The sequence below is a fragment of the Phacochoerus africanus genome, chromosome 4 (genome assembly GCF_016906955.1).
Source record: "Phacochoerus africanus isolate WHEZ1 chromosome 4, ROS_Pafr_v1, whole genome shotgun sequence".
Taxonomy (NCBI): domain Eukaryota; kingdom Metazoa; phylum Chordata; class Mammalia; order Artiodactyla; family Suidae; genus Phacochoerus; species Phacochoerus africanus.
The window spans coordinates 88,684,525-88,701,931 of record NC_062547.1 but is presented as its reverse complement, the minus strand read 5'-3'; the positions used below and the strand labels follow the sequence as shown (position 1 = coordinate 88,701,931).

Genomic DNA, 17,407 nt, shown 5'->3' with positions numbered 1-17,407 from the left:
GAAAAATAAGATTTCTTTGTCAGGAATTCCTGTCATGGCTCAATGGTTAATGAACCCTACTGGTATCTGGGAGGATGAGGGTTAAATCTCTGGCCTTGCTCAGTGGGTTAAGGATTTGGTGTTGCCAAGAGCTGTGGTGTAGGTTGCAGATGTGGCTCAGATCCTACGTTGCTGTGGCTGTGGTGTAGGCAAGCAGCTACAGCTCCGATTCAACCCCTAGCCTGCGAACCTCCATGTGCCGCGGGTGTGGCCCTAAAAAGACAAAAAAAAAAAAATTTTTTTTTTCTTTCTCAGGGAAAACACTGTCTGGAATACTCATTACAAAGCTGCAATTCAGGTCACCCCATGCCCCTGTATGTGAATATTTTGCACATAGTACGCTTCCTGGTAGGAATCTGAAATTATGATTTTGACAAACTCTGAACAATACTCTCTAGTAGCCAAAAAAAAAAAAAAAAAAAAAAGGCACAGAGACCAACTACCCATACCAGGCATAATTCCTGAAGGTTTCAGCTTTCTGTGTGGTTCTCTGGGGCAATATTCAGCCTGGTTGTGCAATCAACTGTGCTGGGATTTTAAAATTCAATCTAGCAAATACAGACTCTCAAGGGGAATTGCAGCAATAAAAGATTGCTATTAAATAGGCACAAATAAACCTGTGTGTAAGGATTCTCTTATCAGAAGCAATAGCATGCTGTTCTGTCTCAACTCAATGCTAAGAGACTTAATTTCTCTTTAATGCAAATGAAACTGTCATATGTAACAGCAGCAATAAGGGAGAAGGCATTGTGTGTCCATGAGGATGTATTTTCACCCCTCCACCATCTTATAAACAAGACTCAAGTAGTCTACATTCTCTGTTTACGATTACTTTAAATGTCTGATTGTAGTATATGGACTCTGAGCTTTATGGCTTGGGATTTTAATCCTCTAAACTGGTAAGTCCAATTACTTGAATCTGAAAGTTGAATTACTTTGTACTAAAGACTGAACAGACAGCCTCCACTAATCCCACAGAAGATGCATCATTCCTGCTCTGTGCTTCCATAATATTTTATTTTATTGTATTTCATTTTATTGTATTTTATTTTATTGTCTTTTTGCCATTTCTAGGGCCGCTCCTGTGGCATATGGAGGTTCCCAGGCTAGGGGTCGAATCAGAGCTGTAGCTGCTGGCCTACACCGGAGCTACAGTTATGCGGGATCCAAGCCATGTCTGCAACCTACACCACAGCTCATCCTTAACCCACTGAGCAAGGCCAGGGATCAAACCCGCAACCTTATGGTTCCTAGTCAGATTCGTTAACCACTGAGCCACGACAGAACTCCATAATATTTTATTTTCATCTTTAACTTTATTCATGGTAGCCTGACTTGTTACATTTAATTTTTTTTTGTCTCTTTTGTAGACTATAAACTCTGGAAGAACTCATGACTTATCTATCTCTGTATTCTCTCAGAGCCTTATAATGTTTGGATATAGTAGCTGTTCAATAAATATTTTGACATTTAATTTTAATGGTACATATGTTACACATTTTTCACTTGGAAGTTTTGTTAATGAAATCTCATCTTTGACATAACTTCCCTTCTCACTTCTGAGAACTCTTTGCTTTTGAAACATGAAAAAGGACTTTAGCACATTGCTATTGTAATTTAGATGGCTATGTAAACAGTAAGGGAGTGCTTAGCAATTACCTGTTGAGTTGTATCTTTACGAAAATTTGCAGAGATTTCTTTTGCTTACTCAGTTGTTTAAAGGAACCTAACCATCTCAGGGTAAAGGAAAGGCAAGAACTCAGAGGAATGACTGAGAGGGTATCCCAGAAACTCAACTGTGCCATCTAGATAAAAACCTGGCAACTTCGTCCTTATTCCAAGATCCAGTAAGCATGTTAGGATCATGGCATTCTCAAGACCTATCTTTTCTCTTCTCAGCTTTTCTTAGCAGTTGTCAGTTTGATGTTCAATAAACATGTAGTTCACCTCCATTAGGCCCACAAGCATGACTGGTGGCATTACTTGTAGGACCCAATCAAAATAAAAAATGCAGGGCCTTTTGTTCAAAAATTAAGAATTTTAAGACAATGACACTAGAACATTAAGGCAAGTGTGGGCCCCTCTAAGTATAGGTTCCTCTTTGAGGTCTCACATCTATGAAGCCATTCCTGTTCTGTCTTCAAAGAACTTCCAGTACACCAAAAGGCAAAAAGTCTGTATTAGATAGAAGCTACAATTCAGGCATGTACAAAGGGCTACAGGAATCCAAAAGTTCCTAACTTTGGAAAATAGTCCTAGGGAGGTGACAGTTAAGCTCATTTTTGAGGGAACAAAGATATTCTAGACTGAAGGAAGGTAGAATTCACTTGACAAACTTTAGGAATAGGGTTACTTTTAAGGAGAGTGTAACAAGTGAACATGAAGGTGACTATAATTGAGACCGAGAGTGGAAAGGGGTAGAAACCAAATATATGCGGGAAGGGGTCAAACAATTATAGAGTGCTACTCTATGCCAAATTCTTTCCTCCCATGTCATAATTTTAAACACAACAGTCTTGTGAATAAACTGTCATGCTTGGTCTACAAATAGCTTAAAGCCCACGGTAGTACTGTTCAATGAGCTTGGGACACATTAGAAATCCAATAAATATTTAAGGTTGTCTGACTGAGGGCTCAGGACTCTTTACCCCTAGGCCAAGCTGACTCTGAACATGCCCCTAACCCCTCCAGGGGTCCTTTCCTGTCTCTCCCAGTCCCCAAAATACCCTTCCCTCCCTTTCGCCCCGCCCCCTCAGTTCCACGTGCCGGAAGTTAGGCGACAAAAGCACTTCCGGGATAGCAAAGGTCGGCCCCTGCAAGATGGCGGCCCCCTTGGAGCTCAGCTGCTGGGGAGGAGGCTGGGGGCTCCCATCCGTGCACAGCGAGTCCCTGGTGGTGATGGTGAGGCCGTCCCGCCCGGCCAGGGCGCGGGAAAGAAGAGGCGGTGCTAGACGCGTGAGGCTGCCTGGGCAGGGTCCCGGCTGCTAGCCGTGGTTTCAGCGGCGCTCCGGGCCCAGGCCGGCTGGGGCGCTGCTTGCTGCACTGCCTTGGGCTCCCTCCCGTCCAACGAGTTACAGCCTAGCCTGTGACCCTGCGGAAGCCTAGCGTGAGAGTCACGTCTTCTCCGCTTGGTTCCGAGTTTTCTCAGCCGTGCAGAGCAGTCTAGGCGGAGGAATGAAAGCCCGAAACAGGAGGCGCGCGCTCCCTGCTCTACATCTCAGTAACGTCTTGGCGGCGGGCGGGGGGGTGGGGGGGGATGTCTCAAAATCCTAATAGCTGGCGCGCGCAACCCCGGCTAGAAGTCGGGGGAGGAATTCAGCCCGCGAGTCAGGCGTCTCTGCCTTCAGGGGACCAGGCTTTGAAGTGAAGCTGCTCTGCAGATTTGCATTACGTACTCAGTCTAAAATGTTTTATTGCAAACTCTCTTTCAGGCGTATGCCAAATTTTCTGGTGCACCCCTAAAAGTCAACGTCATAGATAACACCTGGAAAGGTTCAAGAGGTACAGTGTAAACTTTTCAAAACCCCTTTCTGCCCTGTTTAACTTCCTCACTCCCATTTAGAGCTAGGAGGCTTGTGGCCATGGAGTACCTTGGGGGGTTAGTTCTTACATGACCTTGGCAGTGTGTTGCTTATGTTTTGATCTTTCTGAGTAATACTTCAAAGGACAAGACAAATCAGTGGAAATTATGAGAAGTGAAAATGCTCTCCAGAACTGTTCTTTGTGAAATTGCAAAAACCTAAAGTGACTTACTCATTTTTTTATTCCTCCAAATATGATTGGTATAGTTTTTAGGGTATTGGAATCTCTTCTGAGGAGATCAAAATGCTTCCTTCTATGTAAATTGTTCTTTGATTGTAGGAGATGTACCAGTTTTGACAACTGAAGACAACATTGTTTCTCAGCCGGCAAAAATACTAAACTTTTTAAGAAAACAGGTGGGTGGTTCTGTTTGAAGAAGTAAATTCTTGATCACTGTGTGTTTTCAAAAAAGTACATTAAAAATACTTTTTAGACTTTTCGATGATACATGGGGATTGGTATTAAAATGGATTTGAGAATCATGGCTCTAAATCATGTGTTGCACTGTGATAGGAAACCTGTATAGTGAATTAGTTTATATTTTTGTGCACTTGGCTTGGTTTTTATTGAAATTTAGATATAAGCAGATTCAATTTAGCCATCCTCGCTATTACGCTTATTGATATGATTGTAAATTTAGTCACATAATTGCCACACCTTTTGTGCTGGGTATGACATGTGAGTTCCCATCATCCATCAACGTTTATTTCTTGAAGCACTTCAACCAATAGGTGCAGATAATTATTTCATGAAATAATGTATACAAAATGTCCGAACATGCAAAGTTTTATGTAATGTATTCAAAAGTTTAAACATTTAAAGTTTAACAGTTTTTATAAATGCAAAACTTATGGGTTTTGCCAATACTTTTTTTAAAAAAAGAAGTCTTCTGTCAACAAAATTTAGAACTTTTCTAAATTGGAAGATTTTCTTTTTTAATGAGGAAAATGAAACTAATTAGAGCTTTTTCCTTATTACTGATGAAAATAATGATAGCTTCTACATATTAAGTTTGTGTTACATGCCATGCACTAAACTCAACTAGGTCATTAACAATTTGATACTGTATGGGAGTTCCTGTCGTGGTGCAGCGGAAGCGAATCTGACTAGGAACCATGAGGTTGCGGGTTCAGTCCCTGTCCTTGCTCAATGGGTTAAGGATCAGGCATTGCTGTGGCTATGGCATAGGCTGGCAGCTGTAGCTCCAATTAGACCCCTAGCCTGGGAACCTCCATGTGCCGAGGGTGCAGCCCTCAAAAGACAAAAGACAAAACAAAAACAAAAACCAGTTTGATACTGTATAGCGCAGGAAAATCTCAATAGTTTGTAATAACCTATATAGAAAAAAGAATGGATATATTTACATGTATGACTGAGTCACTCTGTTGAAACTAAATACAGTATTGTAAGTCAACTATACTCCAATAAGATTTAAAAAAAATCATTGAAATAATAGTTAATAATTAAAGAAAAGCCTAAACTAACATTAATTGAGCTTTCTTTGTGCATGATGGCTGTGATAAGAACTTTACTTTCATTAAGCAACATTTGTCACTGAATTCGTATTTCTCTTTTCCCCTTTTAATATGTTTTCCATTTTTGAGAAACAGTGGGAGCTAAATAATTTATTTAGCTTCCCTGTTTTGGGATGCTCTTGACTTACTAAGGTTTTGGTTTTATATTTTTTGACAGAAATATAATGCTGATTATGAACTCTCTGCAAAACAAGGGGCAGATACCCTGGCTTACATTGCTCTCCTTGAAGAGAAGCTTCTTCCTGCAGTGGTGAGCACTGGTGAATATTACAGTATTTTAGTGACCTACTGAAAATTTAGTCTATTTAGAAGATAATGGAAAAGGCTTAAGAGAGAAAAGTTCATTTATGTATTAATCTTGATTCTTTTATGTAACTGTGAAACTGGATCCTGTTAGACATCCATTCAACTAGTATGTGAAACAACAAAGTGAAAGATGTCATTCTGGAAATAAAGGTTCTCTGTGGAAGATGGCGTTTGTTGCTCCATGTATAGAACCAGTTCAATTGTAATTCATTCATTTAACAAATACTCTTTGAGCACCTACTGTATTCCAGGCCATGTCCTGGGTAAGCACCTGGGATAGAGCAAACAAGAAAACTCACGCGTTTAAAAGTCTTGATTTATCCTTGAGTCATTCTAACTGGAAAATTTGTATGAAGGTAACTTTACTCAAGGATATTTATGAAAAACGTTCACATTAAGTGATCTTTTATTTTATTTATTATTATTTTTTTTGTCTCTTTAGGGCTGTACCCATGGCACATGGAAGTTCCCTGAGTGAGGCCAGGGATCGAACCTGCATCCTTATGGATACTAGTCAGAATCATTTCCACTGCGCCACAATGGGAACTATTCATTTTGTATATTTATTTTTTTATTTATTTTTGCATATTAAGTGATCTTTTAATAAATGAATATCCTTGTATTGTTTTTTTCCCCTCTTTTTGTAGCTTCACACTTTCTGGGTTGAGAGTGACAACTACTTTACTGTGACAAAGCCTTGGTTTGCTTCACGAATTCCTTTTCCCTTGAGTTTGATCCTGCCTGGAAGAATGTCTAAGGGAGCTCTGAATAGGATTCTCCTGACCAGAGGAGTGCCTCCTCTCTACCACCTCCGAGAAGTAGAAGCTCAGGTATGGTCGGGATTGCCTTCAGAGCAAGGGCTCTCGAGGGATGAGAGAAGGCCGAGATGAACTTACCTATAGGTGCCTGCCTGCAAAGGAGCTCCAGAGCATCTTTCCTACCTTTGAGATGTCATTTCATCCTTATTAGATATACAGAGATGCCAAGGAGTGCCTAAATCTTCTGTCAAACAGATTGGGAACATCTCAGTTTTTCTTTGGAGATACGTGAGTGCATTCCCTTAAAAGCCATTTTGATAGGGTTTTTTTTGCATATATTCAGTGAGCAGTTATTTAAAGCGAGTTCCCTTGCTGGGCTCCCCCACCCCACCCCCAATGAGATTTTCAGTTAAAAAATATTTAATGGATTTTTACTATAGGAAACTTTTTCTGTTGGTGGTAATCTCACATTGACTTAATATCCTGCATATGTAAATTTAAAACATCTATGACTATTCCCACCCTATCTCCAGTCTCTGTATAACACTTGTGAGTAAAATGAATCTTTAATTTACAACTTAATTTTCTTCTAAATAAAATGGGTATTTTTTTAAAAAACTGCTAATGAGTAAAGTCCTGGTTGCATCATTCTTATACACTAGAATGGGTGGTAAATCTTTTAAAAGACTATACTATATACTTCAGAACTGACAAGTGTATTCGAGAAAAAAATTTTTCTAATATTCCAAATTAATATTTTCTTACATGCTTTTCAAAATATCCTTATTTTTAGGCCTTCTACCTTGGATGCCTATGTGTTTGGTTATCTTGCACCTCTTTATAAAGTACGCTTTCCTAAAGTTCAGTTACAAGAACATTTGAAACAGCTTTTCAACCTGTGTCGATTTTGTGATGACATCCTAAACAGTTATTTTAGGCTTAGTCTTGCAGGTAAGCTGGTTTCTCTCTGGCTGATCTTTACTTACATAGAATATTTGCATATTCTCCCAAGGATGTACAAGCCAAATCCATTACTTATTGACAAATGTATGGAGTTTCTATCATGGCACAGTGGAAACGAATCTGACTAGGAACCATGAGGTTTCAGAGTTCAATCCCTGGCCTCACTTAGTGGATTAAGGGTCTGGCATTGCCGTGAGCTGTGGTGTAGGTTGCAGACATGGCTCAGATCTGATGTTGCTGTGGCTGTGGTGTAGGCCAGAAGCTGTAGCTCAACTGGACCTGTATCCTAGGAACCTCCATATGCTGCAGGTGCGGCCCTTAAAAAAAAAAAAATAAATTTGTGTATTGCCTTTAAATGCTGATTTATAGAATTTCAAAAAGTTGCATTTTTACAACCTTATTTTTATTCCCATGTGTTAGTTCTTATTTAAATAGATAAGTATATGTTTGGCTTTTGTTTATTCTTCTGGATTTTATGCAATTCTTCCTTCTTATTCTTTAAACATTGCCCCTTTGAAGTGGGTCACTTTCCGCTAAAAGTTAACTACAGACAGCCCTGCTGAAAGATAGCATTTATCCTAATGCAAATGGGCAATTACTTTAAATATTGCTTCTAGCATTTTCCTGTGTGAACAGAAATCAGCATCAGATTGATTTTGGTGAGGTACACTCCCATGATTCCACTACTTGAAAACTGATTGCATCAGACCGGAGGTATAGTAAATAGAGCACCTGTCACTTAGGCTCTGATTCTTTGGGAGTGTGGGGCCTGTGCTTAAGTGACTGGGACACTAAATTTGTATTGGGAGAGATGGCAGAAACTGTCCTTTTAAGAAATAGCAGTTATAAGGATAGTTGGCTTAGGGACAGTTTCTTTTTTATAGTGGGTCATGTGTCTTGTATATAATACATTTATTTGCATATAACAAGAGAGGGGTTAGTAGTCTGGGAGTCATGAAATTGGGTAACTTTTAACCTTGTTACTTTGGCGCAGTGGTTAGCAGACCTGACTACAGGACAAACACAAAAGCTTGGTCCTATACCAGATTTACAGAATTAGAATCTCTTAGGGATAGATCCTAGGAATCTGTATTTTTTGAGTCCCTCCCAAAACTTTGGATGCCTGGTGGATATCTGTTTGGGAGTCACTGCCTTAAAATGCTGTTCAACTAGTTGTTAACTGAAGATCTGTTTGAAATGGGTGGGGAAAGGTACAACTTAAACTTGAGAAGGAAATGAGGACTACTATGCCCTTACTAATTACTTTGGCTGTGTGCATAATGCTTGGCTAACAGGGTCTCCTTAAGGACAGATTTAGTCTTTTTTTTTTTTTTTCCCCTCCACTAATCCATCAGAAAGAGAGAGCTCAAAGATTTAGTCCTCTTGCTTAAGGTTTGGTTTTGGAGCATTACTCTCCTTCTTAACTTTGCCTTTGAGCCCAGAATGGTTTTTCATTTCACTTTTTAGGGGGCTGGATGTGGGGGTTGGGGCACTTAGGAGGGTGGGTAGACTCCAAATTCTTTCAGTCTAAACAGCTTATAAGGCTTTCAAAATTTCCTCTTTCTGATTTCTGTCCTGGCTTCTTAGGCATCTCTCCTGCTGGACCAGAAACGGTAGATGCAAATCTGCAGAAACTCACACAACTTGTAAATAAGGAATCCAACTTGATTGAAAAGGTCACATTTACTTCAATCATTATTTTATAGTAGTTTAGTATTTTCCTTTTTGCAATTAACATTGTAATTTGGGTTATGCATTAACTTTACCCTTTCAGTTTTTCTTAAAATTAATTTTTTTCATAATGCTGTTTAAATTTCATACATTTACTAATGTTGTACTAAATATAGTATTTTGAAGCCAGTAATGGCCTGATTGCTTTGGGAAAAGATCTGATAATGGTACTGGGTTTACTTCTACCACACAATTAGTACTTTCCAAGCTAGGAAACCCAAAAGGCTGGCTTAAGAAAAGAGAGAGAGAGAGAGGCAAACAGAAAACACTTCTTGCTGTGAGCTTCTGTCTGTCTCTGAGGGTTAACATTTCTTGAGATTGTAAACACCTATATATATCCTTGCTTGCTAGTAGCACTATGATGTCTTTTTCTTTCTGTCACATAAACAATTTTATTTGGGCTCCTTTATATCCTTCTCTGTTCTAAACGTTGTCTACAGTTTTTCACCAGTGTGCATATTTTGCCACTTTGGGAGTGTTCATTTGGTTAGAGGAATATTGAGGAATTCCATAGGGGAGAGAGCCAGCAATGGAAATTTCAATGGATTCTAATTGGAAAAGTACAAGAGAGTTATGCATTTTTTCCTCAAGTGTCTGAACTTGCTTTTTTTCCTTATCTAAATGGATAATGGTTCATTCATTCTTCCACAGATAATGGGGCAGTGTGGCCTAATAACACTGGCTAGACGTTCTGAGGACTAAGTCTCAGGCATTGTATTATATGCGCTTTATATGAGTTACCTCATTTAATCTTGACAGCAGCTCTGTGTGTGCAGGTTCTCTGTCACCCCCATTTTACAGATGAGATACTGAAGCTTGAAGAGTAGCTTATAATATCACCTTGCCTGAGGACATTCAGCTGGCAAGAGGTGGAGAGGGGATTTGAACCCTAGAAATTGGATTCCAGCATGGGCTACGCAGTTAGCCATCTAATGTGTGAATGGAATTATGTATCCATTACTGCTGGTGCTAATAGCCAGGTATATAACTGCCACTCTGTGGAATGACCATTTTATTTCATTTTATGGTATATCATATGTCTCTTATTAAAGTTTGGGTAAGGCGAATGAAAACCACATTTGTCTTAATTCTTAGCCTAATCAGGTGAATCTCATGAAAGGAAATACATTGAAAGTTCAGTGTGGATAAAGGGAAGATCACTCAGACTGTTTTAGACACTTTTCTGTTAGAGGAAGGCTGGTCGGTATAGTTCCATTTTTCTGTGTGGCCAATTCATTACAGACATGTGAAGGGAACCATGAAATCCCTACATGTGCAGAAAGTGCAACCAGGAGGTCCTGTCACCACTTTGTATGCCTCCATCTTGGCATCATCAATATATGGAAGTCTCCTGACCCTCTCTCTGGCACTGCCTCCTCCCCACCCCGCTTGCCATCTGCCCTTCAGTACAGGTCACTGTTTGCTACAAGACATTAGAACAACAAGTTCTCTTGGCTACCACTGTTCACCATTTGGACAGAAAATCTAGAATTTTTAAAAAAGGAAGTTATGTTTGAGGAACTTAGTTCTTGCAAGAAAAAAAAAAAGACATCTTAGCACAATTGATTCAAATAGTTCACTGGGAATATTTTTTCCCATTGGCAAATTAAGAGTTAATCTTTTATTCTCTTTCCTTTACTATAAATCTCATGTACCTCTGCTGAAACATTTCCTCTATGCTTTATAAAAGCATCTTGAGAAGATAAGGGATTTGCTCTGCACATATTTAGAACTCCAGAAAAGCCTGCCTGTCACCTATCAAGCGGGTAGTAAGATGCTATATGCTATTGGTTTTGGGTTGTTGATGTCACCTGCTCTCAAGTCTTTATGAAAGAGCTTAACCCCAGAACCTGAACCTTGCACCGTGGTTACGGGGTTAAAGGCAGTTTTCTAAGCTCTGATTCAGTTCTAAGTAACCCCTCCCCTAGTGTTTCCAGGGGTGCACTAGGACGTCTTAGGGTAAGTGTGAAACTCTTAGACATTTTCTTAATATACTCTTTGTTTCTGTAGACTTAGAATTGACCTATTGTTTGCATTGCCTCTGGATTAGGACTAAATAATTTATCCTTCTTTTTGTTGCTTCTCCTAGATTCCTTTGGTCTAAATACTCACAGCCTAAAAGAGATGATCTTTTTGAGTGGCGCACAGGTCATTTTTATTCAGGCAATGAGGTATAGTTGAAAGAAGAGCAGTTATAGAATAAGACGACCTTGGCTCAGATATTAGCTCTGATATAAGCTTTGCAACCTAATGCAAAGTTGGTAACTTTTCTGAGCTTCATTTGCTAATCTGTAAAATGAGGAATGATTGTGTCTGCTTTTTTTTTTTTTCTCTTTACACTTGTGTTGGGAAGATCAAATGAGGTACTGTAGGTGAACCTACTTTATTTATAAACTGTAACAGAAATACTGCTTTTACACTTACTAGAAAATCTCTTAAACCAAGTCATATTATGGTTGAGGAGTTCAATAGAATATTCATTTTGTGGAATTATTACAATTGTGTGAAGGCATCAAGGATGAGCTATTTTGTTGCTATAAATGTACGGAGTCAGCCAGTATTTAGGTGTAATGTACAGAATTCCTGAGAGATTACTTCCAAGAAAAAGGTTCCTCTGGCAGTTCTAGAAACATTGGGTTCTATACTCTCTGGGCTATAGTTTGGATGGGGAGGCCATAGTCTGTATCAGTGGTGCCACAGCCATTAGTCAGATGTACCTTTTGTTCTTTCCACAGATGGATGACAATCTTCGCCAAAGCCCTCAGCTTCCTCCTCGGAAACTGCCAACACTTAAACTGACTCCAGCAGAAGAAGAAAGTAATTCCATACAACGGCTATCCCCCTGACACTGGTTATGCTTTGTATTCAAAGTCTCATAATTGTCGCAGTCATCTCTTACACTAAGCGTGCGAGGGAAAAAAAGAAAATGTTTTACATAGGTGTAAGGAAGATTCTAAAACAAAAGAAACTTTCTATGACAGCAGTTTTTTTTTTAGTTAGGAAGCTTATGTTTTAGCTTGGCAAGGCACTTTAAAAATATCCATGTGAATGCTAAATGAACTTGGGGGGGGAAGAAAACACATTGTACTGTACGTAAAAACCTGCCTTAACCTTGGCAGATTTTTGCCTTTGGTTCACATGTTGTTGACCAAAAGCTACACTTCTGTTCTGAATGTGCACTCTTAATTTATTCAAGTTAATTTATTAATTTAGTTTCCTTAGACCAGTTTGAATATCTAATATGTGGCTCTTTGGCTGAGGCCTTTTTCTTATCTTTAGAAATCTGATGCCTAAATTAGACTTTAGGAAAAATATATTATTCTAATATTCCATTTATTTCAATCGAAAAACCTGTATTTAACTTTAAAAAGCAATGAGGAATGTGTTTTATAATTATGTTCTCATAAGTCTAATCTTTTTTTGGGGGGTGCTACCAGATATATATATAGTGAAGGTGATTATATGTAATATTTGTCTGACTGTATGCACTTCTGTATAACAGTATTTGCTGATGTGTTCAATATAGGTTAGCAAGGGCTCTTTCAGTTCATTGGAGCTTTAAATTTGTGTATTTGTAATACATCTTTAAGTCTAGTCATTTCTTTCTTGGAATGATTTCAGGAGAGCTGAATGGGTTGGTCATCGTTATTCTGCCTGATTGTAAAGTCTTCTTGACAATTGCCCAGTTGTTAGACACTACTCAGGAGGAGCCCACTGCCAGAGTAACAGAAGTCCCTACTGGGTGTCTGGTCCAAGTTCACCATGCTTGGCTCAGACCAGTGTTCTTTCATAAGAAACCTATCATGTAGTCAAAAACTTTATGACAACTAATATTTTCCATAGAGTTTTAACTACAATTGAAGTCGCCAGTGGAATAATCGGAAATGGCAGTAGATTTTTAAGAACATTTTCTGTTTATTGGTTGCTGAGCTGTTAAAGGATTTGCTGTGCAGGTAATTTTACTTATAGTAGACTCCTGCTTATTTTAGTGGCTGAGGTGCTTCTGTTGTCCTAAAATCACTTCTGGGGTTTTTAAAATATAGGACCATGTTTTTGATTGGTGTCTTAAAAGATTATTATGGTGCTTGGCAAATCTATCACGTCCTGCAGGAACCCCCGTGTTAAGGAAACAGCTTTGTAGTCAGGAGACTCGTCTAATTTGAGCTGAGTGGAGCTCAGCTGTGTTTGACCTGCATCCTCTCAATGTGTTCTGTATTTAAGAATCTATTTATGCAGGAGTCTTTAAGTCACTGTAAATATTTTTTCTTGAAAGTTTTAATTAAATGAGAATCATGGTAGTCTTCAAAATCTTGTTCATCTGTTTGGATGCATTGAGGGAAAGTAGTAATTTTGACTTCTGCAACAGGTGGGGGCGGAGAGAGAGAGAGCACGAGCGTGTGCATGAGTGTGTGTTATGTGTGTTATGTGTCAGTTTTCTATCCAGCCATCAGAAATCTATATGAGTTTTCTATGCTGGGAATCATGACTGCAGAACATATTCTCTAGGACTGATGGATATTGGAAAAGGGTGGTTAGCACATTAATCTGTTTATGCTTTAGTCAGGGTTAGCAATTTTCAATTATGATTTCTATTAAAACTTCCAAGAAGTACTTGAAGTGGCTAACAATCCTCAAACACATGTAAAACAGGACAATTAAAATTAGTTTTAGGAAAAATAAAAAATTGGTGGGAGAAGGAACTATATTAACCCCAAAAGATTCTAAAATCAAATGGTAAATTTAAATCTAAGTTTCTTCATGGGCAAAGTCAAAAGAGAATACTCAGTTTTGTAAATTTTTCTGTCCATAAAACCATTAATGTCCAGGAGTAAGAAAAATATGCATACATTTTTATAAGAACGGGAGAGATCATGTTCTTATGACACAGTGATGCAGCCAGTAAGTATACTGTCATGTTTGATGTGTAGAAAGTTTAACTGAAAGATAGCATTTTAGAATAGCAAGTATTTGTCCCTTTTTAGTAGAAAAAAACTACTGTAAATATGATTTATTTCCTTTTGGTCCTTCCAGCTTTGAATTGCCTTTAGCTGTATGCTATCTATGCCAGGATGCTTTCAGACTATCTTTTCTAGAATGCAAAGTGTGATTTAGTTGAGAATTTCTGTGTTGGGTTCCTTAGTTGAGTTTTTTTGGTATAAGCCAATGAGCTGTAGGACTGAGCACAGACCACTCCAGGGATCAGCCACACACATAGGAAGTGCTAAGCTAACGAGACGCTAGGAAGCTATGACTGAGCACAAATCACTCCAGGGATCAGCCACACATACAGGAGGCACTTGGAACACCTGTGCACAGAGGTCAGAGAGCTTGTGACCAACCTGTCAGGATCTGCTTTGGATAAAGTTGAAGTTTGCTGAGATAAATGGTCCACAGTCTTGAAATACTATGAGCCCCTTTCTTTTGGTAGAGGATAATATGATAAAAGGGACTTCGTTGTGTTTATATTTATTGGTACTAAAGGATTAGAAAATTGGTCAGATAATTCCTATAAGGTAAAGATCTTCCATCAACAAACTGCCATCCATCATCCATAAGGCCAACCATTCTCTTAACTCCAAAGATACTATGAAGAACGTTGAGGATAACAATGTTTTTTACCCCTAAAAGGTTGACATTGACACGTAATGAATCAGATTTCAACCTGGGTATGTTTTTTGAGGACCAGAGGATTGGCGATTTTACGTTAAATCCAAAGTCTTTTGATTTCCATTTGTAATTTCTGTTCACTTATACTGCTAGATGTATTAACATAAAAGAACAGGAAATCTTCAATCAGAGCTGAGTTAGAGTTTTCAGAAGTCTGGAGAAACGGAAAACAACTAGACGTTAAAGAGGCAAAAATTGGTGATAGTGATAGTATCTCAGAAAACCAATTTTTAAAGATGGCATCGTGTGATAGAAGTGGTAGTTGAAGTCGGAGTATGTTTTCTTAGAGCCTCTTCTAGGAAGAGACATTCACCACATCTATTAGTTTTTTGACAGTTTTTCATAAGGTGTCAAAAATTGTATCCCTCTAAAACCAAAATATAAATGCTTAAATGTAAAGACAAGCAGCTGAGGGATGGCTACACAGGATCTCTCTGTGCTATTTCTGCAACTTCTTATGACTCTCTATTTCAAGATAAAAGGGCTTTAAAAAATAAATTCAGTAAATTTTACCATTGTCTACATAAACGATGATTAAAAATGTAATGCTTCAAACATAGTATTCAGTATTTAGTTGCAAATAAATGCATAATTTAAATATAATTTATTTCATTCTTGAGTTTAAAGAAAAAACTCAGGTTTGCAGCAAATGATTAAAGATCTATTTTGCCTTATCATCAAAGAACAAGATAAATCCAAGAACCCCTTTTCCCTAGGATATTTAAAATCCTATGATTTTATGTTTGTAATTATATATTTTTCTTCCTGTGGTTTACATTTGAGGATAAGGTGTTTTCAAAAAAGCTCTTCCACGGCTCCTTCACTTTGCATGTGTTCTCTTATGACACTAGGACCATGTTTGGATGAAGAAAGTGCAGCATGTCTACATGCTTTTTGTTTTAGGCTCACAGGGATTGAGTGAATGACTTTGTCTTGGTTTGGTTATTTATATAATTGAAATCCTAAGCAGAGCCACATAGTGTATTTGGGTTTTGAGGATGGTCTTTTGTATATGTTGTTGGCATTAAGAATTATCCTTTGATGGCGATCCCGTCGTGGCGCAGTGGTTAATGAATCCGACTAGGAACCATGAGGTGTCGGGTTCAATCCCTGACCTTGGTCAGTGGGTTAAGGATCTGGCGTTGCCCGAGAGCTGTGGGGTAGGTCACAGACGAGGCTCAGATCCCACGTTGCTGTGGCTGTGGCTGGCGGCTACAGCTCCGATTAGACCCCTAGCCTGGGAACCTCCATATGCCTCGGGAGTGGCCCTAGAAAGGGCAAAAAGACAAAAAAAAAAAAAAAACCAACAAAAAGGAATTATCCTTTGCCTTTTTCTCTTGTTCAGCTCTGTGGAATTTATAGTTACTTTTCAATGTTTTCACATTTCTTAAGCAGATTATTAAGAAATTTGTTGTTAGTTACATGAACCAAAAAGTCTCAAAGGTTTAATGGAAGTTTCACTAGATCTTCAGAATGTTGATTTTCACAGAGGTGTGAAAGATGAAGTGATTTCCTATTTTTTTTTTTTTTTAAGCGTCTCAAATTTTTTAGCCCAAAACTCTCATTGGGGTATGTTGGCTAGAAGCCCAGGTTACCTTCCCTAGACTTAAAATTATTTGTTTGAGGTGCAGAAGTATTCTCGGAATCAAAAAGCATACAAAAATTATGTGTTCTAGATGAGGAGACCAGTGATTACTGATGAGAATTTACATTCTTTATTAGTGATAGAAGAAAGGGTAACTTTGAGCCAGATGTTTGTAAATAGAGAGGGGAGTGTTATGACAGAAGTCTGTTCAGAGCAAAACGAGATAGCGTCTTTTAAAAATGCAGGAAAATAAGTCTTTTGTATCCTTATTATTAATTTGGAATTATAGTATTTTTTAAAAACTGTATTTTAGTTCTTTGGAGAAGCAGTTCACGATATTATTTTGGCAGAATATATTGTTATTATGTGAACAGAGGGTTCTTTGGCCACATAAGTTTGGGAAATGCTAGGTTAGACAAAGTTACTGTAGGCTTTTCAGAACCTTAGATATGCTGTTATGTTGTTTCACACTCCAAGAAGGACTTGTATTCTATACATCATTTCCCTAAGTTTTTTTTTTTTTTTTCTTTTTATGGCTGCACCTGCAGCATATGCAAGTTCCCTGACCAGGGGTTGAATTGGAGCTGCAGCTGTGGCCTACACCACAGCCATGGTAGCACCAGATCTGAGCTGCATCTGTGACCTACATTGCAGCTTTTGGCAATGCTGGATCCTTAACCCACTGAGTAAGGCCAGGGATTGAACCTGCATCCTCACAGAGACAGCATCACTTCCTTAACTCACTGAGCCATAGTGGGAACTCCCCCTAATTAATTTTTATGTGGATTTTTTTTTTTAAGTAGGTGTCATGTGGGATTTGTGTTCTGAGAAATACACTTAGGAAAATGCTGCTCTAGAGTGTTTCTGCTTGTTTGTGCTCATTGCAAAGGCTTCCAGTTGTTGGCTGCCCCTCTGGTAAGTGGTGATAAAATGGGAAGAGACAGGTTAGGACTCCCTTGGACCATGGAGTTGACTGAGGAGTGACTATTGATTATTTAGGCACATGTGAGGCCTTGGATCAGTCCGGCCCTATTCCCTTGGACCCAGTTGGCTTGGATCAGCTGTACAGGTCTGTGAACTGCTGATTTCAGAGAGCTAACCACTTAGGCATCTGTGAGACAGAGGGAACCAATTTGGAATTCCAGAACAATTTTCCAGACTGTTTCTGGCTGTGCCTTAAAAGTGCCAAAAAGGCAGTGGATATTTGTAGCACTAAAGTCATAACAAGCTGATTATTTTAC

The 17,407-nt window shown here is 38.7% G+C and overlaps 1 protein-coding gene across 2 annotated transcripts; it reads left to right on the top strand.

Moving 5' to 3' along the window:
- The first annotated feature begins 2,849 nt into the window (after positions 1–2,849).
- MTX3 (metaxin 3) lies at positions 2,850–13,212 on the top strand. 2 transcript variants are annotated; one of them, XM_047778183.1, is made up of 9 exons: positions 2,850–2,940; positions 3,471–3,540; positions 3,901–3,977; positions 5,314–5,406; positions 6,110–6,292; positions 6,432–6,508; positions 7,014–7,171; positions 8,771–8,859; positions 11,650–13,212. In XM_047778183.1, exons 1-9 carry the CDS (start codon positions 2,860–2,862, stop codon positions 11,758–11,760), a joined length of 939 nt encoding a protein of 312 aa, XP_047634139.1. In that variant the 5' UTR covers positions 2,850–2,859; the 3' UTR covers positions 11,761–13,212. The 2 variants fall into 2 exon arrangements, with proteins under 2 accessions (XP_047634139.1, XP_047634140.1); XM_047778184.1 differs by lacking the exon at positions 8,771–8,859 and having other exon boundaries at positions 11,650–11,761.
- Positions 13,213–17,407: the final 4,195 nt, after the last annotated feature.